At 40.5% G+C, this 26,349-nt stretch overlaps 1 protein-coding gene across 1 annotated transcript in view; it reads right to left on the bottom strand.

Moving 5' to 3' along the window:
- The window catches only part of CPXM2 (carboxypeptidase X, M14 family member 2), a 143,223-nt gene that overhangs the window by 26,517 nt on the left and 90,357 nt on the right, over positions 1-26,349 (bottom strand). Inside the window, exons 8-11 of the mRNA XM_032225989.1 lie at positions 18,511-18,634; positions 15,051-15,247; positions 6,308-6,487; positions 4,543-4,840 (exon numbers count right to left, since the gene is read on the bottom strand). Coding sequence (XP_032081880.1) covers positions 4,543-4,840; positions 6,308-6,487; positions 15,051-15,247; positions 18,511-18,634 — 799 coding nt within the window. The remainder of the gene's footprint in view (positions 1-4,542; positions 4,841-6,307; positions 6,488-15,050; positions 15,248-18,510; positions 18,635-26,349) is intronic.

The following is a 26,349-nucleotide window of genomic DNA, read 5'->3' as shown; positions in this document are numbered from 1 at the left end:
TTTTTCTTCCTCTCTCCCTTGTTTTATTTTGTTGTTTTTTGTTTTTTAAACCCTAGCTTATTGTGGTGCTTATTAAATATACAATAGAGAGATACGGGATGTATAAACTTAGTAGGGATGCACCTGTGATTAAACGACATATTGTATGTGAAGATGGGTTCTCCCTCCCCCCCTCTTTTTTTCTCTCCATCCTCTCCCTTTCCCATTGTTGTCTATGTAACAAAAATAAAATAATTTATTTTAAAAAAAAATGATACCCAGAAAAAAAAAAAAAAAGAAATGGATTCGGAAACAGAATTAGTTAAAGACTGTATGATAAAGTGGGCACAAAATTTTGAAGAACCAATAGTAATGTTGGATACATGGGAAAATATATGGGTAAGAAATGTAAAATTTACACAAGCCCAGAATTTGAGAGAAAACTTTTACAAGATGTTTTATAGATGGCATTTAGATCCTAAAAAACTGGCCTGTATGTATCCAAATTTACAACCTAAATGCTGGAGATGTGATTGTTTTGATGCTACATATTATCATATATGGTGGACTTGTAAAAAGGTAAAAGCATTTTGGATAAAAAAAGAATAGTAAAGATAAAGGTTTCTTTGTCAGTTGTGTCTAATTCTAGGGCACATTTCCATTTCTAAGCGAAGGGAACCAGCATTGTCTAGATATTTCCGTGGTCATGTGGCCAGCATGGTTATATGCCAAAGGTACATGTAACGCTGTTATTTTCCCACCAAAGTGGTGCCTGTTAATCTACTTGCATTGCTTGCTTTCAAACTGCTAGGTGGGCAGAAGCTGGGGCAAGTAAGAACAGCTCACCTGTTGTGTGACACTTGGGTCTTAAACCTGGGATGTCAGCTAGCAATAGCAATAGCAATAGCAGTTAGACTTATATACTGCTTTATAGGGCTTTCAGCCCTCTCTAAGCAGTTTACAGAGTCAGCATATCGCCCCCACAGTCTGGGTCCTCATTTCACCCACCTCGGAAGTCAACCTTGAGCCGGTGAGATTAGAACCGCTGAACTGCAGATAACAGTCAGCTGAAGTGGGCTGCAGTACTGCACCCTAACCACTGCCCCACCTCGGCTCACTGACAAGCTCAGAGTCTTTAACCACTAAGCTATTGTGCTTCCTATGATAAGAAACATTTCAGCGAGGTCTCACTCGCCATCTTCAGGCTAAAAGCTGTTTTAAAAATATGTTATTTGTCAAGACATATTCTAAATATGCAGCTAAGAACGCTCAAAGAAGCTATTCTTAGCTTTTATTGGGCAAAAGTAGGCCAATATTTATTTTTGCTACCAAGGTATTTCACGCTAAGGCCACCATTCAATTCCTCTGTGTTCCAGCATTTATTTACAAGAATTATAACTTTCTACAAAAGAAAAAAATCCGTTCAATTTTTGAAGCTGTGTCTCAAATACAACATCATGTGTATTATCATGGCATAGAGTAACAGATGAGGGAGTTGTATCTTTTACCGTAACTATTTTATTACGTCTGGCTAATAGGGTAATTTCCCCCCTTGGTCTGACACCACTACTTACACATAATAACATCCAGTTTATCTAAGAAAACCTCTTGGAGAAAAAAGTTCTGTTCTTTAGCTAAAACTTGTGACAATAATGAATTCCATAAAGCTAAGGCAATGATTAAGCAGCAGGTCAAAAACATGCCATAAAGATATTCAGCACAGGTGCCTTGATATTGAAGTCTGGGGGTTGAAAAGGCATACTGCTACAGAATACCTTTGAATTTAAAATTAATTTATTTGTTTACACACATTTTGGACAAGACTTTTGGACAAGGCATTTTGGACACGACTAAGACCTTCCCATCAGCTTTGGGCACAAGTAGATTTTAGTAAATCCCATGCTTGATAACCATGGCTATGTGATAAAGAAGAGCTGGAATCAGCCAACACATTCCTATATTGTTCCTCTTATAGCACCCCCACTGAGAATTCAACATTTCTTTTCTAGCTAATTATAATTGTATTGTGTTGATTTGTAGAGCTCTTGTGATTTTAATTATGCCTGATGTCTATGGGTTAGGAATGTATGCGTTATGTTATGCTCTTTGAATTTTCTGTGTGTTTCTAATTAATGATTGTACTAAGTTTTTCCATCTATGTTTGTGGGTCCAATATGGTCAGCAGAAACATTCTTAGAATTTAAATATTGCAATCCAGTTTAGAATTGTGGCCAGAAAATGATGAGTTTACAAAGACAATTCTGGAAAGTTAGAAGAGTACAGAGGTGGGTTCCTGCCAGTTCGCACCAGTTGGGTAGAACCGGTTCGTCAAATCTACCGAACCGGTTAGAAGAGGTTCCACCAGTGGACCCGGAAAGCAGGCCACACCTACAGAAGAGGTTCCAAAAAATTTTGAAACCCACCACTGGTCCTTGGATATGATTATTCTACACTATCATGCTCATATTTATAAAACTCAGTGCCTCTGTGAAAGGTAAGGATGCGTTTGTGGTGCAATTAGAACATTGCGTGTGTTGAAGTTGTTTTAACGCAAACCAAAGATGCCTTTTAAAAAACAAGTTGACATCATATTCTTATGCATGCCAGTGCTGTGTGTGAGGTAATTTAAGGTGGTTCTGACAAGTGTCGCCGGCATCTTCATATCCGGTCATATGGGCGGCAAGCCACTCCCATCCGGTCAGATGGGTGGCAAGCCACTCCCACAAAGGAGGCCACACCCACAGAGTAGGTTCGAACAATGTTTGAAACCACCACTGGAGGAGGAGTATGAAGCAAACTCATCAGTGAGTCTTTCAGATATTTTTAGAATTGCATTCAGTGGATTGGATGTGCCTACCATTTTGGGAAAATTGTACATGAAAATGCTCAACTTTTAAGACATACACATCACTCTAAAAAGTTGATGATGGTTCTTAAAGTTTATCAAGGTTAATCAGGAATTACGGTATAGCTTCTTTGCCTATTGAGTCTTGCTCTTGCAATTCTTTTATTCATATATATTTTGTTTATTGCAATACCTAAATGGGTTATCACACTTTTGTTCCTTTAGATACATATTAAATATCGTTTGAATTGTTCTGCATAGCCTCTATTCTATTATGTAAATCAGATATCATTTAAATCCTCTATTCCATAAAAAATATGGATGTGGAAAGTCGAAGGAGAACCAGCAACTTTGTTCTTTGTCCAGGAACATCTTTCAAAACTCATATTTTTATTAGGACATAATTGCAAAGTTTTGCTTTCATGCTGTTTTGCAGATGCCATTTAATGTACAATGAGGACAAGAAAGCAAAAGAACAAATAGCAATAGCAGACTTATATACCACTTCACAGTGCTTTACAGCCCTCTCTAAGCTGTTTATAGTCAGCATATTGCCCCCAAGAATCTGAGTCCTCATTTTACCAACCTCGGAAGGATGGAAGGCTGAGTCAACCGTGAGCCAATGAGAATTGAGCTGCTGGCAGTCAGCAGAATTAGCCTGCAATACTGCATTCTAACAATCGCACCACTATTCTAATCACTGCACCTCTCAAGATAAAACAACGGGACATCTCCATTTGAGAAAATCCCATGAACCGTAGTTATTTTTAAATGAAAGTTTTTGCATAATTATAAGATAAATATGAAAGATTATATAAGGGGAAAGTATAAAAATATAAAAGTTACTAGAAATACATAAAGGAAACATAAAGAAAGAAAAAGACAACAGAAAAAAGTAAGAAAAAGATGTAGTTTTCAATCTGCTTTGCAGCAGAAACAAACTTTATCAAACAAGCTTTATCAGCTAAGCCAACCTTGAGTTAGTCAGGATTGAACTCCTGGCAGTGGACACAGTTAGTCTACTATACAGTTAGTTCAGAATGCGGCCGCGCGAGTGATATTGGGTGCACCGAGGTACACCCACGTTATACCTGTCCTCCGCGAGCTGCACTGGCTACCAATTGGTCTCTGGACGCAATTCAAGGTGTTGGTTATTACCTTTAAAGCCCTACATGGCTTAGGGCCAGCGTATCTTCGAGACCGCCTACTGCCACATACCTCCCAGCGGCCAGTAAGATCCCACAGATTGGGCCTCCTTCAGATGCCATCAGCCAGACAGTGTCGGCTAACCCCGGAGGAGAGCCTTCTCTGTGGCTGCTCCGACTCTCTGGAACCAGGTCCCCCCGGAGATCCGGGCCATACCCACTCTCATGGCCTTCAGGAAAGCTGTAAAAACTTGGCTGTTCCGGCAGGCCTGGGGCTGTTGACCTCACTGTTGAGGTCCAGCCCCGATTAGAACGAATGTATGTGGTGTTGCTGTTTTAAAACTGTTTCTTTCGTTATGTGTTTCGTTATGTGTTTTTTCTCTTTATTTTTGTAAGCCGCCCGAAGTCCTTCGGAATTGGGCGGCATATAAATGTGTCTAATAAATAAATAAATAAATAAATAAATAAATAAATAGCATGCTGAACACTATGCCACCACGGCTCATGACCTATTTATATGTTTGGCATATATTTGACAAGTTGCTCAATTTTTATTTGTGAACCACTACTTACTTCCTGCTACAGTATGCCAGGAAGCTCCATTTACTGTTCCATCTTCCTTCTGGAAATCCTCTGTATGACATACTCTTCGCCGAGCATCCGTCATTAGTCGGTGAGTGGAGGCATATGAATAGGCCAGCCATCGAAAGACGTGGTCATCTGGAGTAGGTGTGTGCTCCTGCGTCTTCCAGACTGACCGGACCATATCATAGGGATAGGCAACTACAAGCTCTCCTCCTTGTAAATTCCCTCCGAGCACAAAGGGGTTTTTTTCCATCCATGCTATCACAGCTCGTGTTTCCACTGCTACCTATGAAAGACAAAGTGTACAGAATTCGAAGCTAGCTGCTCAAGAGACTCTCTGAATACATGGACACAATTGCAAGTTTATAATCCAAAGGCAATGCTGTGCATTCTGCAATTCTTCACATTGTTTTGATTTTGGAGTCTGGAACAATCAACAAATGCAAGAAAAATACCAAAGGGAATTGAAGTAACGATGAAAGGAATAAAAGGAAGTTTTAGCAATCCTTGCTAAAAAAAAAAAAAAAATGTTCCAGCGTGATCAAAATCAGAAACAGATTGTAAAATGTGTGATTTCCAAATCTCTTTGGAAATAAATGTGTACAATTTGCTGATGGGAAAAAAATAAGGAGTTTGGTGAAGGTTTAATTTGGAAGGAGCCCTGCTTCAAACTAACCGTTTCCCAAATCCGTTAGAACTGGCTGTGTTCATTTTAAGGCTTCCACTAAAACTGAACCACACTGATTCGTTACTAACAATAATACAAGCTGTTTAAAAATCCCTCTTTTAGGAGCTAATAGTTACAAAAAACAACTTTTGGAATTGATACATTACAAGAACAGTATAACTATGTTACATCTTCCATTAATAACAAATTACATAAATCATTGTGGCTTTGCTATTAGTATTATTCAAGATTATATTTTGAAAAGTTATTCAGGAGTGCTTGTAAGGCTCTTAAAAATCAGGATGCAACATATAAAAGTTTACAAATTCTGTTGCAGTCATATTTGACTTTTTTAAAAAAAATCATTCTGGCAAGAACCTCTGGTTCTTGTCCCATTGGAAAACTTTTAGCCCAAAGTTATCAGAATGATTTGGGTAAAAGAAAAACCTCAGGACATGCTAAATTATACATTATAAAGTACTTGAAATCTATATTTTAGACTACAACATTAGAAGTAGATTATAGAAAGGTCAACAGACGTCCTTGCATAATATTAAACTGTAAAATTATGAATTATACATAATGGAATATGCTGTGCTGTTTTGCAGTGAAAAGAACTGAGATAATTTTCAACTCCTCCAAATCACTCGACATTTTTCTCGTGGCACGACAAAACCACGCTCGACTAAAGCACGCCCGATTAAACCGCGTCGCTGACGTCATCAACAGGGCGACAACAGCGAGCGTGGAGAAAGAAGGGCGCTTTAAATAGCGCTTTGAAAGCAAGCCGATTCAACTTAAGGTAAGGGTTAGCTTTAGGGTTAGCTTTAGGGTTAGGTTAAGGGTTAGGTTTAGGGTTAGGTTAAGGGTTAGGTTTAGGGTTAGGTTTAGGGTTAGGTTTAGGGTTAGGATTAGGATTGGGTTTAGGGGGTTAGGTTTAGGTTTAGGGGTTAATTTTAGGTTTAGCATTTACAGCGTGCTTCTGTCTCCGCGCTGTTGTCGCCCTGTGATGACGTCAGCTACGCGGTTTAGTCGAACGTGGTTTTGTGGTGGAACCCATTTTTCTTTTGTAACATTTTTACTTACTGTAGCATTTTCAGACAGATACCATTCTGGAATCGGAATTTGATGATTTGGAACCTTTCTCAGAAGTCTTCTCCGATCTTCAGATTCCCAGAGAAGTGTATTTAAATCTGGGAAGTTATTGTTGATATCAATACCTTCCTGAGTCCATCGTCCCAAAGACCAGCCTCCTAATTCAGAACCCTATAATGCAATGATCAGATAATTTGGCTTATTTTTCAACTGCAATTATTGCAGGAATATAATGACAGCTCTGCATACTTTTCTTATAGTAATAAAGCTAATCTCCTATGTGCAGGGTAAAATAAGTCATTTTGGTTTTGAAAATGGATTAGCTAAAATACCACATTCTTTTATATCCCGTTCTTTGTTTTTCTCCACATTATAATTTGAACAATTGGACAGCATATCTAACTTAAATCCGCCTTTAAATAGGATGCAAGGATGACTCATTTAATTCACATTTATCCCTTATCCCCAACACTTTGACGTTTAGTTGGACTTCTTTCTTAATACACTTTTGAATATGATAATCCCTTCTTTTCTTTTCCCTGCTATTACAAATGTCCTGGTTTATATATCATTAAATTTGAAGCAAAGAATGTGAATTCTGTCAAAACATAATATGCCATTTTGTAAATAAATAAAAAAAACCCAGCATTGAATAGTAATTGAATCTGGAGGCAGCCACAACTGAATTTTTGCATAACAGATTCCCAGAAATGTGATGTTAGGACTCTGTCAACATTATTTTAGTTAGAAATATTAATAGATTTATAGATTTATTTAGATTTTATTGGGAATTTATATGCCGCCCTTTTCCCTGAGGGGACTCAGGGCGGCTTACAACAATGAAGGGAAGGGAGTGCAAGACAAGACTTAAAAAGAAAAGAATCGTGATTAAAAGAAAATTAACCATAAAAACACAACATTCACTCAACATTCGGGCGGGGTGAGAGTAATCCTATCCCCAGGCCTGACGGGATAGCCAGTTCTTAAGGGCTGTGCGGAAGGCCTGGACTGTGGTGAGGGTACGGATCTCCACGGGGAGGTTGTTCCATAATGTCGGAGCTGCAACTGAGAAGGCTCTCCTCCGCGTAGTAATAACTTAATAGCAAGGGAGCAACTAATGCTGGTAGCTCCTAGCTAACCTTGACCAATCTTAAAATACTAACCAGGTTTGAGCATGGTTTGAATTTAGATGGGAGATTCACAGGACACTCAAAGGCCATAGGCTACACTAGGAAGTTGAATAATATTTTGAAAGAAAGCAAGGGGAAATCTCCTTAAGCATCATTGCCAATAAATTACAAAGCATGTTCACACACAAAAAGGTTAGCTTGAAGAAAATTGTATACATTGTGCGCATACACAAAGAATGGGGAAGCTATGGCTCTCCAGGTGTTATGGATTTAATTTTTAGTATCCCTCACCACTAGGTCCTATTAGTTGGAGTTCTGAGAGATGTGGTTTATCCACACTTAAGGACCCAAAGGGGTTCACCGACAAATGCGCGATCGTCAAATCCGCACCAACAAAACCGGGCTGATGAAACCGCGCCCGCCATCAACAAACAACATAATGGGACGTGAAAACAACATTATAACCCTAACCCTAACCCTTTATAATGTTGTTTTCACATCCCATTATGTTGTTTGTTGATGGTAGGCGCGGTTTCATCAGCGCGGTTTTGTCGGCACGGATTTGATGATCGCGCATTTGTCGGGTCACAACCCAAAGGTTCCCTACTCCAGTTTAAGGGATTCCATCCTCTTCTTTTCAAATTCAATGGCAATTCTACACATATTTTATTCAGTTGGTAAAGCCTAGCATAAGATCAAGGCAGAAAAATTATGTAGACTTCAGTAAGGTATATTTAATGTGATTCTATAGTAAATACAATGCCCTGGAAATTCCTATAATAAATTCCTCATTTATACTGAATTATTAAGGCATATTCTCTTGAAGTATTTGAAATGCAACCTGGACTAAGTTGTCATTTATAAGATAGGCTCTTTCTATCGGTCATTCTCCCTACAACTCTCACACAGGTTCCATTTCTTCAGAATATCACAGGATTAGGAGGAAAACATTTTACATGTTTTATTGTGATGTTTATAAACACATTTCTGCTTAGTATTAAATGTTATAATTTGGTAGCACAATGGCTAAAATACTGGAGTTTGATCCTGATGGGGCTTACAGTTGACTCAGCTGTTATCTTCCATCCTTCCAAGGTGGGTAAAATGAGAGACTAGATTGTTGGGGGCAATATGCAAATAATGCTTCTACATTGTAAACCATCCAGAGAGTACTGAAAAGCACTATGGGGCAGTAGATAAGCCTAAATGCTAAATACTATTGCTAATAACTATTGGTATTGAGAACTTGTGGATTAAAGCAGAATCAGGAGCACAATAATATCTCTATAAGATACTGTCTTTGGGGGGGGGAATCATATCTGTTTTGTTAAAAAATCATTTTGTCTCAGGAAAGCCTTTCTCATTGCTTCTTCTGACATTCCCATTTTCCTTTAATTGTACAATATGTTACCGAGGCATTTTTGCCACTAAAGAAATGTTTGACCAAGACATCAAGTTAAGTGAATTACTGGAAGAAATGAAAGACTAATCAAAGAGGGGGACATAACTAAGGCAGAATATCAGCAAATAGCCCGAGCCTGTAAAGATGAAGTAAGGAAAGCTAAGGCTCACAATGAAGAAAGGCTTGCCACAAAAAGTAAAAAATAACAAAAAAAAAAGCTTCTTCCAACAGGTTAAAAACAAGAAAAAGATTAAAGAAGCAATTGGTTCATTGCTGGGAGAAAGTGGCAAGAAGGTGACAAGCAATAGGGAGAAAGCAGAACTATTTAACTCATTTTTTTGCATCTGTCTTTACACAAAGGGATAAAACAGTCCAACCTCTCAAAAACAGCACCACAAAAAAAGAGATTAGGAACACAAGTTGAAATAGGGAAGAAAATGGTAAGTGAGCACCTGTCTACCCTAGACAAGTTTAAATCACCAGGACCGGACGGATTACACCCCAGGGTTCTGAAGGAACTGGCAGATGAGATCTCAGAACCACTGAACTATATCTTTCAGAGATCCTGGAGCACCAGGGAACTGCCAGAGGACTGGAAAAGAGCTGATGTGGTTCCCATCTTCAAAAAAGGGAAAATAATAGAGCCAGGAAACTATAGACCAGGAAAGATTCTGGAAAAGATAATCAAGCAACGAATTAGCAAACACCTAGAAGTAAACAAAGTAATAGCCAAAAGCCAACAAGGGTTTATCAAAAACAGATCATGCCAGACTAATCTTATTGCATTCTTCGACAAAGTGAAAAAAATTACTGGACCAGAGGAATGCCGTCGACATAGTTTACTTGGACGTCAGTAAGGCATTTGATAACGCAGACCATAACCTACTACTAGATAAAGTAGAAGAATGTGGGCTGGACAGCATCACCACCAGATGGATTCGTAACTGGCTGACCAGCCACACTCAACGTGTAGTCCTCAATGGAACTGCATCTACATGGAGGGAAGTATGCAGTGGAGTACCCCAAGGCTCTGTTTTAGGCCCAGTACTCTTCAACATCTTCATCAATGATTTGGATGAGGGAATAAATGAGGAACTCATCAAATTTGCAGATGGCACCAAGATGGCAGGAATAGCCAACACTCCAGAAGACAGGCTTAAGATACAGAAGGATCTTGACAAACTTGAACATTGGGCACTATCTAATAAAATGAAATTCAATGGTGAAAAGAGTAAGGTTCTACATTTAGGCACGAAAAATGAAATGTGCAGGTACAATATAGGTGGTGCCTTCCTCAATAGTAGTAACTGTGAGAGGGATCTTGGAGTCCTAGTAGACAACCATTTAAATATGAGCCAGCAGTGTGCAGCAGCTGCCGAAAAAGTCAACACAGTTCTAGGCTACATAAACAGGATAGAATCAAAATCACGTGAAGTGTTAATACCACTTTATAATGCCTTGGTAAGGCCACACTTGGAATACTGCATTCAGTTTTGGTCGCCACGATGTAAAAAAGATGTGGAGACTCTAGAAAGAGTGCAGAGAAGAGCAACAAAGATGATTAGGGGACTGGAGACTAAAACATATGAAGAATAGTTGCAGGAACTGGGTACGTCTAGTTTAATGAAAAGAAGGACTAGGGGAGACATGATAGCAGTGTTCCAATATCTAGGGGTTGCCACAAAGAATTCTCCATAGCACCTGAGGGCAGAACAAGAAGCAATGGGTAGAAACTAATCAAGGAGAGAAGCAACTTAGAACTGAGGAGAAATTTCCTGACAGTTAGAACAATTAATCAGTGGAATAGCTTGCCTCTAGAAATTGTGAAGCCCAACACTGGAAGTCTTTAAGCAGATGTTGGATAGCCATTTGTCTGAAACGGTATAGGGTTTCCTGCCTAGGCAGGGGGTTGGACTAGAAGACCTCCAAGGTCCCTTCCAACTCCGCTATTGTATTGCATTGTAAATAATACCCCAAAGAGCTGTCACAAAAATCTCTTTAAGGTTCAACTATTCCTATTTTGACATTAGAATCTTGGGATATATATATTATTTCAAAATACGAAGTTGGCAATTTGAAATCAACATTTGGCAGCAGATAATGCCTATAGTGATTACCGTATTTATCGGCGTATAACACGCACCGGCGTATAACACGCACCCCCCATTTTAACACAAAAATTTGAGTAAAAAATTTTTTCATTAAAAATAAATGACTTGGAAGCTCGGAACTTAATGTTGGATTAAAATTTATAACATTAGAACATGAATTATAACATTAACTCCTCTTAAAAGGCAAATATGAAATGAAAAAACACCTCTTTGAGCAAAAAAACTTAATCAGAATCACTGCTTTTTGGAAAACCAAAAACCTCTTCCTCATCTTCACTCTCTCCCTCTTTTTTCCCTTCCTTCCCCCTTCCTCTTGCCTATCAACTTCATCCTCTTTGTCTTTCTGCTCTTTCCCTCTCTTCCCCTTTTCTTCCTACCTCCTTCCTTCTCCCTCCCTTCTTCTTTTTCTTCCTTTCTTCTTCCATCTTCCTCCTTCTCCTTCCATTCTTTCTCCTTCCATCCATCTTTTCTCCTTCCATCTTCTCCCCCCCTCCCTTCTTCTTTTCCTCCCCCCTCCCTCCTTCCTTCCTCTCCTTCCCTTTCTCACACACAGGAAGGGGAGGGGGCTATCTAGTCGCTTTCACAGCATAATTTCTTTATCTAACTTTTAAAAAACAGTGTGCAAATCAAACGAGATTTTCGTAACCTGCGAAGCACCAAGTTATATTATGTTGTTACAAATTCGCAGCTACTCCATTCTTTCTGATAGGGAACTACATTTCCCAAGATGCCTCAGGTCCTCAAAGCGCTGAACGCAGCTTTGCAATTGACTCCAGCGAGGCCTGGCAGCTGCCGGCTGGGGTGGTTGTCAGGGCGATGCGGAGCGGACGCGCCGTTTGTTACTGCTTCCAGCAATCAAGACGGACAAGGGAAGCGACTGAAACGGACGCTGGCCGCAGGAGAGCGAGGCTGCTGCCAGCCGTTTCACCTTGCGCAGCGAATTTGACTGGGTCCCGGGGCTTCTGCCGAGTGGCAGAAGCCCGGGACCCAGTCAAATTCGCTGCGCAAAGTGAAACGGCCGGCAGCAGCCTCGCTCTCCTGCTGCGGCTTCTGTTTCAGTAGGGAAGAAAACTTCCTTTCGCTTCCCGAATTTGACTGGGTCCCGGGGCTTCTGCCGGGCGGCAGAAGCCCGGGAAGCGAAAGGAAGTTTTCTTCCCTATTGAAACAGAAGCCGCAGCAGGAGAGCAGGGCTGCTGCCGGCCGTTTCACCTTGCGCAGCGAATTTGACTGGGTCCCGGGCTTCTGCCACCCGGAGTATCGGCGTATAACACGCAGGCAGGGTTTAAGCTTGCAATTTTAGTTTTAAAACTGCGTGTTATACGCCGATAAATACGGTACTTTAGGGAATGAAGTAAACATAAAAAAGCATCTCATTTTGGGTTATATCCAAATTAAACCCAGCCTCAGGAAAAAGATGTGGCTCTAATTTGTTGCGGTTTCTAAAACATGGACAGCAAAATGTCAGACTATTTTAAGGTGGAAGAGCCTGAAAACTGCAGTGATATCTCACAATCTACATTTTGCAATTAAAAAGAAAAAAGAAATACCCCGTTACCAAAATGTGAGCTGTGTTCAGACACCTAGCCGATCTTGAACAAATTATGTATTAATACTACCAGAAAATATTGTTCTCTAAACTAAATTGGGAAGTGAATGCAGGTAGTTCTCGACTTACAACAGTTCATTTACCAAGCTTTTGAAATTACAACAGCAATAAAAAAGTGATTTATGACCTTTTTTACACTTATGACAGAGGTGGGTTCCTGCCAGTTCGCACCAGTTGGGTAGAACCGGTTCGTCAAATCTACCGAACCGGTTAGAAGAGGTTCCACCAGTGGACCCGGAAAGCAGGTCACACCTACAGAAGAGGTTCCAAATTTTTTTGAAACCCACCACTCACACACACACACACACACACACACACACACACACACACACAGACAGACAGAGAGAAAGGAAGAAAGAAAAAAAGAAAAAAAGAAAGAAAAGTGAGAGAGAGATGAAAGAAAAAAAAGAAAAAGGGACAGAGAGACAAAAGGAAGGAGAGAGAGAGAGAGAGAGAGAGAGAATGGCCGGCAAGCCACTCCCACCAGGTCACATGGCCAGCCAGCCACTCCCACAAAGGAGGCCACACCCACAGAGTAGGTTACAAAATTTTTTGAAACCCACCACTGACGTATGAGCCGAGGTGGCGCAGTGGTTAGAGTGCAGTACTGCAGGCCACTTCAGCTGACTGTTATCTGCAGTTCAGCAGTTCAAATCTCACCGGCTCAAGGTTGACTCAGCCTTCCATCCTTCCGAGGTGGGTGAAATGAGCACCCAGATTGTGGGGGCAATATGGTGACTCTGTAAACCGCTTAGAGAGGGCTGAAAGCCCTATGAAGCGGTATATAAGTCTATTGCTATTGCTATTATGACCATTGCACCATCCCCATGGTCAAGTGATCAAAATGCCAAAACACTTGGCATCTGACTCATGTTTATGATGTTGCAGTGCCACGGGATCATGTGATTCACTTTTCTGATCTTATGACAAAGTCAATGGGGAAACCAGATTCATTTAACAACTGCATTATTAATTTAACAACTGCAGTGATTCATTTAACAACACTAGGAAGGAAGGTTGTAAAATGAGGCAAAATTCACTTAACAGCTGTCTTGCTTAGCAACAGAAATTTTGGCCCCTATTGTGGTTGTAAGTCAAGCAGAGGTGGGTTCCTACCAGTTTGCACCAGTTCGGTAGAACCGGTTCGTCAAATCTACCGAACCGGTTAGAAGAGGTTCCACCAGTGGACCCGGAAAGCAGGCCACACCTACAGAAGAGGTTCCAAAAATTTTTGAAACCCACCGACACACACACACACACACACACACGCACACACACACACACACACACTCACACAGAGAGAGAAAGAGAAAGGAAGGAAGGAAGGAAGGAAGGAAGGAGGAAGGAAGGAAGGAAGGAAGGAAGGAAGGAAGGAAAGAAGGAAGGAAGGAAGGAAAGAAGGAAAGAAGGAACGAAGGAAGGAAAGAAGGAAATAAGGAAGGAAGGAAGGAAAGAAGGAAAGAAAGAAAGAAGGAAAGAAGGAAAGAAGGAAAGAAAGAAAGAAAGAAGGAAAGAAGGAAAGAAGGAAAGAAGGAAAGAAAGAAAGAAGGAAGGAAGGAAAGAAAAAGTGAGAGATGAAAGAAAAAAGGAAAAAGGGACAGAGAGACAAAAGGAAGGAGAGAGAGAGAGAAAGAAAGAAAACACATGGCCGGCAAGCCACTCCCACCAGGTCACATGGCCGGCAAGCCACTCCCACAAAGGAGGCCACACCCACAGAGTAGGTTCGAAATATTTTTGAAACCCACCACTGAAGTCAAGGACTACCTGTCAGAAGATAGTAATGAGAAACCACTTCCATATTTCTGCCTCAAGTGACTTATGACCATTTCTCACACTTATAACCATTGCAGCATGGTCACGCGATTTACATTTGGCTGCTAGACAACTGACTCACATTTATGACAGCTGCAGATTCCCAGAGTCATGCAATGCCCTTATGCGACCTTCTGACAAGCAAAGTCAATGGGGAAACCAGATTCCTTAACAACCATGTTACTAATTTGAGAACTGCAGTGATTCACTTAACAAATGTGGTGAGAAAAGTTGTTGAGGCAAAACTCAACAAATTTCTTTCTTACTTAGCAATATAAGTTTTGGGCTTAATTATAGCAATAGCAATTAGACTTATATACCGCTTTATAGGGCTTTCAGCCCTCTCTAAGCGGTTTACAGAGTCAGCATATTGCCCCCAACAACAATCCGGGTCCTCATTTTACCCACCTCGGAAGGATGGAAGGCTGAGTCAACCCTGAGCCGGTGAGATTTGAACAGCCGAACTGCAGAACTGCAGTCAGCTGAAGTAGCCTGCAGTGCTGCATTTAACCACTGAGCTACCTCGGCTCTTATGTGCAACCTCGGCTCTTGGGAATTATGGTCGTAAGTCGACAACTACCTGTATACATGCTTTTTCAGGTAGCAACTAAAAGTTGAGCTCTACTTCAGGACATTTGAAAACAGCATTTGTATTGATGGTTTACCACATTACCCCTTCACAGGCCTTCTCATATCCATCTGGATTGATTGAAGGAAGAAGATGAATTCTAGTATTCTCAATGAGATGTTTAATGCGCAGATTCCCAGCAAGATATTCTTGACACATGAACTGCATTAACAAAAGCAGTAGTTCGCGCCCAAGCACCTCATTCCCATGAGCCCCTGCCATGTATCGAAATTCAGGTTCACCTATTCAAAACAAAACAGAAGCTGCAATAAGTCTAGAGTCCTAATATGGTCCATTTTTGCAACTTATTCTTACTGTGAAAGTGAAGCTTGGATTTCTAATTTATGACTATTTATAGTCGAGGGATTTGATTTTGCTTCTAACTCTCAAAATATTTTAAGACATTCCATGGTACTCAGGCTGAAACAGAAAGCTGTTTCAACATTTCTTCCCAGGGGAATGTTCTAGAATGTCTTGGAATGGCATCTGCAGTTTCTGTGGAGTAACATTTTTTGCCTCCTCTCTCAACCAACAACCTGAGTATTTTTGGAGCAATATGAGCTCACGTGTTGAGATATTACTCTCAAAAACACGTTGAAGGATATGTACCAGAGGTGGGTTCCCGCCAGTTCGCACCAGTTCGGTAAAACCGGTTCATCAAATCTACCGAACCGGTTAGAAGAGGTTCCACCAGTGGACCCGGAAAGCAGGCCACACCTACAGAAGAGGTTCCAAAATTTTTTGAAACCCACCACTCACACACACACACACACACACACACACACACAGACTCACACAGAGAGAGAAAGAGAAAGAGAAAGAAAGGAAGAAAGAAAGAAATAAAAAAGAAAGGAAGGAAGAAAAAGTGAGAGAGAGATGAAAGAAAAAAAAGGAAAAAGTGACAGAGAGACAAAAGGAAGGAAAGAGAGAGAGAGAGAGAGAGAGAGAGAGAAAACACATGGCCGGCAAGCCACTCCCACCAGGTCACATGGCCAGCAAGCCACTCCCACAAAGGAGGCCACACCCACAGAGTAGGTTCCAAAAAATTTTGAAACCCACCACTGATATGTACAGTAACTAGAAGGAAGCTGTAACATGAGTCCTATGCTACCATCAGTCCTGCAGAACTTTTTAAAAGTTAATAACAGGCAGTAAGAGAGATTTTCATCTTCATTCTATGTATTTTGAAATGAAATAGTCCAAAAGACTTTTTTGATTCTTTCCACGTAGCCTTCATTTTCAAGTAAGAGATTTCAATAGAATTCTCTTTTCGTTGCCAATGTTCTTCTGAGAAAAACTGTATAGAGCTACTTGCTGGTATTCAGACAACAGAAGACTATCTCTTTTTAATAAGACAATGTGGCTACTGACCAGCCTTGGTTTGACTGACAGTTGTAATTAGGCGCTTTTCCCCCATATCTTATATACCAGGGGTGAACAATCATGTCTTCTGGCCTGCACTCAACCTGGCATCTCTTTTAGATAAGACTTTTGTTTATATTTAGGGATCTGAAGGAGTTAAAAGAAACAGGTTTTATGTTCAAGAACTGAAGCATTTTTCCTCAGTTTAAGAGATCCCATTTGTAGTTCAATCTCTAAACAATAGCCATATATTCTGTGGCACTGGGCCACAGAAGACACATCCTAAATTAAAGAATAATCTATGGATGCAAAAAATATATATATCCTATTTTTGCAGGATAACTCCTAGCAGAAAATAAAAACAATTTTCTTATCAGGGTACTAAACCACAGTAAAGGAAAAAGACAGAATGAATCCTGCCATTGTCTATGATTAGCTTTAATAAAATTGATATCAACTTTTAATAATATCAGATAACAACTTGATAATATCGGATAACAACCTGTGAGAGAGAAAGAGACAGACAGAGAGAGAGAGAGAGAGAGCGATAGACAGACAGAGAGACAGACAGATAGAGAGAAGGAGTCTGTGTGTATATGTGTCTGTCTGTGTATATCTATTTATATTTAAGGTAAATGTCTTTTTGAGCAGTTTCCTAAAGCATCTCAGTAATAAATGTAGCCAAGTAAAGCACTGTATCTGGAACATGTCTTATGAACTATTTCCTGCATTTAGAAGATACATTTGTCAGCCATTCAATTCAATTAAGTCAGCTCAATTCCATTCCTCTTCTTCACTCTCCGCTTCTCCTCTCCTTCTTGAAGAAACAAAATCAAAACATTATTTGGGGACTTCAGGAAAGAGGAGCAAATTGCTCAGAAGGATTTAATTCCAGTCATTTTACCAGGATTCTCTTATTTCACCTCTTGGAAATACAGAATCTGTCCAAAGAGGTCTGGATTAACTCAGGAGATCTTATTCAGCTCAATTGGAAGAATTAAAAAAATGAGCACATTTTTAGACATCACTCACATGATTCAGCTGATGTAGGGTTTTCTTTAAGCTGTAGAATCCATTTAGAAACATCTAATAAAGCATTATTCATATTATAATAGTTGCTTTTAGTAGAGGCCTCAAGAGGTTTTTGTTTTCGTTTTAAAAAGCATTATATGCCCTATTAATGGTCAGTTTAATCACTGTGGCTGGAGATTAATTTACTGATTTATTTATTTATGAGATTTATATTCTAGGAACTGCAAGAACTACAAAATCTAAAGGTTGGATTTGGGTACTCTAAATGAACAGACATCAGCCGCAAGAATTATAAGTACATATTTATTTGAGTATTAAATATTTCATTGTAAAAACAACGATATGATTAATATTGAGAAATCTGAGCCTCATTTTTGGATGCTTTCGATTTATATTGATTTTCTAAAATTAGGAAAATATAATTAAAATTCCTCCATTGTATTTTGCAGTACTGTGGTCCAGAGGTGGGTTCCTACCAGTTCGCACCTATTCAGTAGAACCGGTTCGTCAAATCTACTGAACCGGTTAGAAGAGGTTCCACCAGTGGACCCGGAAAGCAGGCCACACCTACCGAAGAGGTTCCAAACTTTTTTGAAAGCCACCACTGGTCATTGGATATGATTATTCTACACTATCATGCTCATATTTATAAAACTCAGTGCCTCTGTGAAAGGTAAGGATGACTACTGCGTTTGTGGTGCAATCAGAACATTGTGTGTGTTGAAGTTGTTTTAACGCAAACCAAAGATGCCTTTTAAAAAACAAGTTTACATCCTATTCTTATGCATGCCAGTGCTGTGTGTGAGGTAATTTAAGGTGGTTCTGACAAGTGTCGTCGGCATCTTCATATCCGGTCACATGGGCGGGAAGCCACTCCCATCTGGTCACATGGGTGGCAAGCCACTCCCACAAAGGAGGCCACACCCACAGAGTAGGTTCGAACAATTTTTGAAACCCACCACTGCTGTGGTCCTACAGGCACAAGTCTCTACTGCTAGGTAGATGCTATAAATATAGAGAATATTAAAACTTTAAATATTTCAAAACCATCAACCCCCACCCCCCAAAAAAAGTCTTCAGATTATTATTTTTGTAAGAATGTAATCCTAACCAACTTCGTGTTCTCCAGGATTATCGGATATTTCTACAGCATACAGCTTTAGGCCTTGATGACTTTTTCCAATATTGTAAATTCTTGTGATATTTGGACACATCTCATTTACCACCTTCATCAGCTGTAAAAAAAAAAAAAAAAGCAAAAATAAGATATTTATATACGGTAATAATTGGCCAGGAAATGGATTCAAAGTTTTATCTCACCCTTGGTTTTTTTTTGTTGTTTTGTTTTTCGTTCTCCGTTAAAAGCCCACATCAATTCTGATCCAAATCAAACTGTCAGCTCAATTTGGATTGTTGACCTGATTTGATTTAATGATTGAATTCAAGTTGGGAAAACAAGCTAATTCCATTTTCCAAATTGATTGGAGGCATCCCATTGCATTTAGTGATTCAGTCAAAATTGCTGACCTGGTTTGAAAAGCCGATTTAATTTGGCGAATTGATTTATGCACACTTGAATAAAATTTTTGAACCAAAGCTTCACATAGTCATAATCTATATCAGGGGTGTCAAATTTGCATTGTCGCGGTGGCATCACGTGATGTATCGGGACTTTCCCTCCCGCTTTGCTAAACCAGATGGGGCGGGGTCAGCATGTGACTCATTTGGCCGCGGACCGCAAGTTTAACACCCCTGATCTATATAATACTATCTGTTTACCTGTTTGAGGTTTAGGCCTAAGACAGTGGTGGGCTGCAGGCAGTACGCCCTGGTACGCCCTGGTACGCCCTGGTACGCCCTGGTACGCCCTGGTACGCCCTGGTACGCCCTGGTGTACCGGAGCCTGCCCGGAGCACCGGGTACCATTCCAATATGGTGCTCAGGAGGGCCCACCTGCTTGCGCTTCTTAGCTGTCTTTAAAATTTTCGGTGCTTCCGTGCACATGCACAGCCCATATCGCACCTGCGTGATGCTCTGCCGAGCAGCTGGAGCATTGCGGAGGCTCGCAGAGGCGTCGCTGGTGATAAGATGCATACGCATGCTGTGCATGTGCACAAGCACCAAACGCATTCATGTGGAGGACACCAGGCCCCGTTGTAACCGTACTGGTTGCAACAGGATCCAGAACCCACCACTGGCCTAAGAGATGAAAAAATTTAAGAAGAGAGGTAAATAAACAATGGATTCCTTTTTATTCTTCACATAAATCGTTATGGGTTTTAAATGGCTTCTAAAATAGAAAACATTGACATTTTTGCTCTTTTTCTATTTCTTCAAGGTGCAATACAAGCTGAACATAGGTACATGAAACACTCTATTTTGTTTGTGTTTTTATTATGTCTTACTATGTAGTCATACCTATTAACAACTGGAACAATTGTAAGGTCACGTTCTAGGTCTATTTAATCATAGGCAAACGTTGTAAATATATTTTATTAATAATAATAATAATTGAATGCATAATAATAGTTATTTATTTTATTAACATTCTGGAAGAAAACTCCTGCATAAATTCTTTAAAAGAATTATTAATTAGACCAAACCTTAATTCAGACGTACTTGAGAGACCGCCTGCTGCCAATTACCTCCCAAAGACCCATTAGATCTCACAGGGTCAGCCTCCTCCGGGTTCCGTCCACCAGCCAATGCCATCTGGCTACTACCCGGGGGAGGGCCTTCTCTGTAGCAGCTCCGGCCCTTTGGAATGAACTCCCCGCGGAGATCCAGACCCTCACCTCTCTCCAGGCCTTCCGGAAAGCCGTCAAAACCTGGCTGTGCTGGCAGGCCTGGGGTTGATGAGTTCCCCTCCCCTCTCGACTGGTATGGCTGTGTGATTTTCGTGTATTTTAATTATGTGTACTGTTGTTTATGTTCCCTTTCCCCCCTGAGTTGTTTGCCGCCCTGAGTCCCTCCTGGAGAAGGGCGGCATACAAATAAACCAAATACAAATACAAATACAAATACTTCACCATTGTACTAAAAGCAACAGAAAGATTGACAGTGGTGGGGCTGTGCCTCCCCGGCCTCCCCTGCCTGCATGTCACTGCCAAATTCACTGTACAGCTCAGCAATTATGTATTTTATGTAATGGGAATCTCTTTTTTTAGTGGAGGTATTTCTAAGGAGACCTTAGGAGACCTTCTGGTTGTTCAGAGACTTATATAGGTTTTTCTAATGACTACTGTACCTTGTCCAGAGTCACTTCTCAGAGGACAGATGGCTACATAAATTTGATAAATAATATAGTTAATAAACTCTACTTGAGAGACTGCCTGCTGCCAATTACCTCCAATAGACCGATTAGATCCCACAGATTAGGCCTCCTCCGAATTCCATCCACTGGCCAATGCCGACTGGTGACCACCCAGAGGAGGGCCTTCTCTGTGGCTGCTCCGGCCCTTTGGAACGAGCTCCCCATGGAGATTCGGACCCTCACCACCCTCCAGGCCTTCCACAAAGCCCTTAAAACGTGTTCCGACAGGCCTGGGGCTAATGAGTTTTTGTCCCCCCTCGAATGGTATGGTTGTTGAGTGTTTTAAATTGTGGTATTGTTCTGTTCATGTTCTCTTTTCTTATTTGTACACACACCCCCGACTTGGGTTGTGAGCCGCCCTGAGTCCCCCTGGGGAAAAGAGCGGCATAGAAATATAATAAATTCAATTCAAATTCAATTCAAATAAAATAGTTGCATTCTATGATTTTAAAAAATTTATATGATATTGTCATGCCAAAAATACAGGTATTTTACATGTAAACATTTAAAGCTGAAAATGGATTCTTTTTACATTTTTTTTAAAAAAAAATAAGGTTTGTTTTTCTAAATTTTGGTACATATGCTGCCAGAGCATATCTGCTGTGAACGCTGCATGGCGTCAGGAAGGGCATCTGGCCAGTAAACGCTCAGCTCTCTCCAATAGCTCTGACTCTACCCCAAATTAAGAGATTACGGACTCATAAAGAAAGTTTTTTTTTTAAGGGAGAGGGAAGAAGGGCTCGATTTCTTAGCAAAATACTACAGAGTCAAAAGGTGTTGCTAGGGAATGTATTAAATTTTGCCAAGAAAAAGAGCTGCATAGATAGTGGGAACCCCACTAAGTGACCAAGGAAGAAAAGAGGATATTTTAAAATTTAACAGATGAAGAACAGATGAACTTTTCAGTTGTATCTAAAAAAAATATCCCTTCAGTTTTCACAATTAATGTCAAGCCTCTTCAGATCAATGCATAAATAAGAAAGCAAGATCCAAATGGAGTTTCACAGATCAATCTGAATGACCAGAAAAGAAAGGGACCAAACTTTCCAGAATGAAGAGGAAGAGACAAGCTTAAATCTCATGTTCTCCAAAACTACCATGCATTTAGTAATACCTCCAGAACTTTGTAAGGTAGTAACACCTAGATGGCTAAGGATTCTCCAAATATAGTTTATCACTAACTGAAATATTTATCAAGTGCTGCCAAACCCTGTTTTTCTAAGGAGGGAAGATGGAGAGGAGAGAGGACCCAAAAAATGAAAATTTGTTTGTTCAAGGAAGAAAGGATATTGATGCAAAATAAGAGAGAGAGAGGTTCATTCTGAGTGTGTAGTGGCAGAACCCACAGGCAGAAAAGATCAAACACATTGCTGGAAGGAAATGAAAAACAGATAAATGTTTATCTCATTTCAGAATTTCAACCATCTATTAGTGGATGTCAGCAAAAATTACATAGTTGCCAACAAGATTACACACTCTGCAGAGATTACATACTGACATTCACTTCCAACAGTTGTATGCTAGTATATGTGTCTTATGGCAATTGATATGATCAGTTAAAATGGTAGATAAGTCAATCATCTTTTTATTCTACCCTGCAACCATAAAGAGCATTTTTGGAATCTTGGCTGCATCCATTTTTTGACTTGTCTACTTTGAAGGATTGACATTACACTTGAAAATCCATTAGAATTTCTCTCTTCATTTTAAATAATGCAAGTGTTTTTTTTCCTCTGTCACACTTTTCTATCTAGCAAGATTGAGAAATAATTACTGACAGCCCTTCCTTAATGGGTTATTTCTTCTCCATTCCCAAGACTAGGTCTACATGCTTTCACAGATTAGCTGGACTAAAATTTTGCAAAGCAACCTTGAGTCCAAGTCTGGACTCTGAGTGTCAGTTTTTTCATAGTTCTATCAAATGCAATGGAGTTTAGAGAACTTTTGAAAAACGAGATTATAAAAGCCCAGTCTAGCACAATACCAATGAAGAAGAAAAATAACAGCTCCCAAAAGAAACCAGCATGGCTGCATAAAGAACTCTCTGACAAATTGAAAGACAAAAAGGATAAATATACAAAGTGGAAAGAGGGGGACATAACTAAGGCAGAATATCAGCAAATAGCCTGAGCCTGTAAAGGTGAAGTGAGGAAAGCTAAGGCTCACAATGAAGAAAGGCTTGTCACAAAAGTAAAAAATAACAAAAAAAGCTTCTTCCAACACATTAAAAACAAGAAAAAAGTCAAGGAAACAATTGGTCCATTGCTGGGAGAAAATGTCAAGAAGGTGACAAGCAACAGAGAGAAAGAAGAACTATTTAACTCATTTTTTTGCATCTATCTTTACACAAAGCGAAAAAGCAGTCCAACCTCTCAAAAACAGCACCACAAAAATCAGATTAGGAACACGTTGAAACAGGAAGAAAATGGTAAGTGAGCACCTGTCTACCTAGATGAGTTCAAATCACCAGGACCAGATGGATTACACCCCAGGGTTCTGAAGGAACTGGCCGACGAGATCTCAGAACCACTGAACTATATCTTTCAGAGATCCTGGAGCACCAGGGAACTGCCAGAGGACTGGAAAAGAGCTGATGTGGTTCCCATCTTCAAAAAAGGAAAAAAAATAGATCCAGGAAACTATAGACCTATCAGCCTGACTTCAATACCAGGGAAGATTCTGGAAAACATAATCAAGCAACAAATTAGTGAACACCTAGAATTAAACAAAGTAATAGCCAAAAGCCAACATGGGTTTGTCAAAAACAGATCATGTCAGACTAATCTTATTGCATTCTTTGACAAAGTGACAAAATTACTGCACCAGAGGAATGCCATCGATATAGTTTACTTGGACTTCAGCAAGGCGTTTGATAACGCAGACCATAACCTACTACTAGATAAAGTAGAAGAATGTGGGTTAGACACCATCATCAACAGATGGATTCGTAACTAGCTGACCAGCCACACTCAACTTGTAGTCCTCAATGGAACTGCATCTTCATGGAGGGAGGTATGCAGTGGAGTACCCCAAGGCTCTGTTTTAGGCCCAGTACTCTTCAACATCTTCATCAATGATTTGGATGAGGGGATAAATGGGGAACTCATCAAATTTTCAGGTGACACCAAGATGGCAGGAATAGCCAACACTCCAGAAGACAGGCTTAAGATACAGAAGGATCTTGACAAACGTGAACATTGGGCACTATCTAATAAAATGAAATTCAATGGTGAAAAGAATAAGGTTCTACATTTAGGCAAGAAAAACGAAACGCACAGGTACAATATAGGTGGTACCTTCCTCAATAGTAGTAACTGTGAGAAGGATCTTGGAATCCTAGGAGACAACCATTTAAATATGAGCCAGCAGTGTGCAGCAGCTGCCGAAAAAGCCAACACAGTTTTAGGCTGCATAAACAGAGGGATAAAATCAAGATCACATGAAGTGTTAATACTATTTTATAATGCCTTGGAAGGCCATTTGGAATATTGCATTCAGTTTTGATCGCCACGATGTAGAAAAGATGGGGAGACTCTAGAAAGAGTGCAGAGAAGAGCGACAAAGATGATTAGGGGACTGGAGGCTAAAACATATGAAGAACGGTTGCAGGAACTGGATATGTCTAGTTTAATGAAAAGAAGGACTTGGGTGACATGATAGTAGTGTTCCATTATTGCATAGGTTGCCACAAAGAAGAGAGGGTCAACCTATTCTCCAAAGCACCTGAGGGCAGAACAAGAAGCAATGGGTGGAAACTAATCAAGGAGAGAAGCAACTTAGAACTGGGGAGAAATTTCTTGACAGTTAGAACAATTAATCAGTGGAACAGCTTGCCACCAGACGTTGTAAATGCCCCAACACTGGAAGTTGTTAAGAAGATGTTGGATAGCCATTTGTCTGAAATGGTATAGGGTTTCCTGCCTAGGCAGGGGGTTGGACTAGAAGACCTCCAAGCTCCTTTCCAACTCTGCTATTGTATTGTATTGTATAACTATGTAATTAAAAATGGACAAAAATTGTCAGCAGCAATGAAATCCTTCTACTTTATCAAAGTAGAAGGCTCTACATGGGGCTGCCCTTGAAGAGTGTTCGGAGACTTCAGCTTGTCCAGAATGCAGCCGCGTGAACGATTGTGGGTGCACCTAGGTACACCCACGTTACACCTATCCTCCGCGAGCTGCATTGGCTGCCCATCGGTCTCTGGACTCGTTTCAAGGTGCTAGTTTTTACTTATAAAGCCCTGCATGGCATCGGACCTGGGTACCTGAGAGACCGCCTCCTGCCAATTACCTCCCAAAGACCGATTCGATCGCACAGGCTTGGCCTTCTCCGGGTTCCATCTGCCAGCCAATGTCGGCTGGCGACCCCCCCGGGGGAGAGCCTTCTCTGTTGCTGCTCCGGCCCTCTGGAACGATCTTCCCATGGAGATCCGACCCTTACTACCCTCCCGGCCTTCCGTAAAGCTACTAAGTCCTGGCTGTTCCGACAGGCTGGGGGCTGTTGAAGTATCCAGCCCCGTTTCAATTGTAACTGTTGTGCATTTTTAATATTGTTTGTATCGTCTTATTTATCCCCTCCCCTGTTTATTTTGAGCCACCCAAGGTCCTTCGGGAGTGGGTGGCATACAAAACCAATAAACCTAAACCTAAAGAGGGACAACATATCCCAGCAATGTTAAAGTTCTGTCTGGTTAAGGTGAGCATGAAACATTTGCTTGATGCTCAGTTGGGAACATATAATTCAGTAATTCCTCCTTTTGAGAAGTGTGCAATCCAATTTTGCTATGATTGGTTGCAGGAAATGGGTATGGCAAGTCTAGAAAAAAGGAGAAATAAGAGTGATATGATATTAGTATTCCAGTATTTGAGGGACAAAGAGGAGGTCAGCTTATTTTTGAAAGCACCAAGAGGTAAGACAAGAAACAATGGATGAAAACTAATCAAGGACAGAAGCAACCTGGAATTAAGGAGAAACTTCCTAACAGCAAGGACAATTAACCGCTGGAACAGCTGGCCTTGAGAAGTTATAGGTGCTTTATCACTGGACACCTGTCTAAAATGATATAGGGTCTCCTGCTTGAGCAGGGAGTTGGACTAGAAAACCTCCAAGCTCTATTCTGATTGATTGATTGATTGATTGATTGATAGATAGTATTTTAATCTCTCTATATTTCAGGTGCTCCTACAACTATGTATATGACTACCTAATGTAGTACTTAGGAAAGGGAGAGCTAGTTTGGTGTAGTTGTCAAGGTGCCAGGCTACAGATTAGACCAGGAGGGTTCCACCACAAAACTGCACTCGACTAAACCGCGCCCGACTAAACCGCGTCGCTGACATCATCAACAGGGCGACAGTGCGGAGACAGAAGCACGCTGTAAACCCTAAACCTAAAATTAACACCTAAACCTAAACCTAACCCCCCTAAACCTAATCCTAAACCTAACCCGAAACCTAACCCTTAACCTAACCCTAAACCTAACCCTAAACCTAACCCTTAACCTAACCCTAAACCTGACCCTTAACCTAACCCTAAACCTAATCCTAACCCTTAACCTAACCCTAACCCTAACCCTAACCCTTTACCTAACCCTAAACCTAACCCTAAAGCTAACCCTAAACCTAACCCTTACCTTAA

This window comes from Thamnophis elegans, chromosome 10 (genome assembly GCF_009769535.1).
Source record: "Thamnophis elegans isolate rThaEle1 chromosome 10, rThaEle1.pri, whole genome shotgun sequence".
Classification (NCBI taxonomy): domain Eukaryota; kingdom Metazoa; phylum Chordata; class Lepidosauria; order Squamata; family Colubridae; genus Thamnophis; species Thamnophis elegans.
The sequence above is the reverse complement of the archived record's forward strand: the minus strand, read 5'-3'. Positions and strand labels throughout refer to the sequence as shown.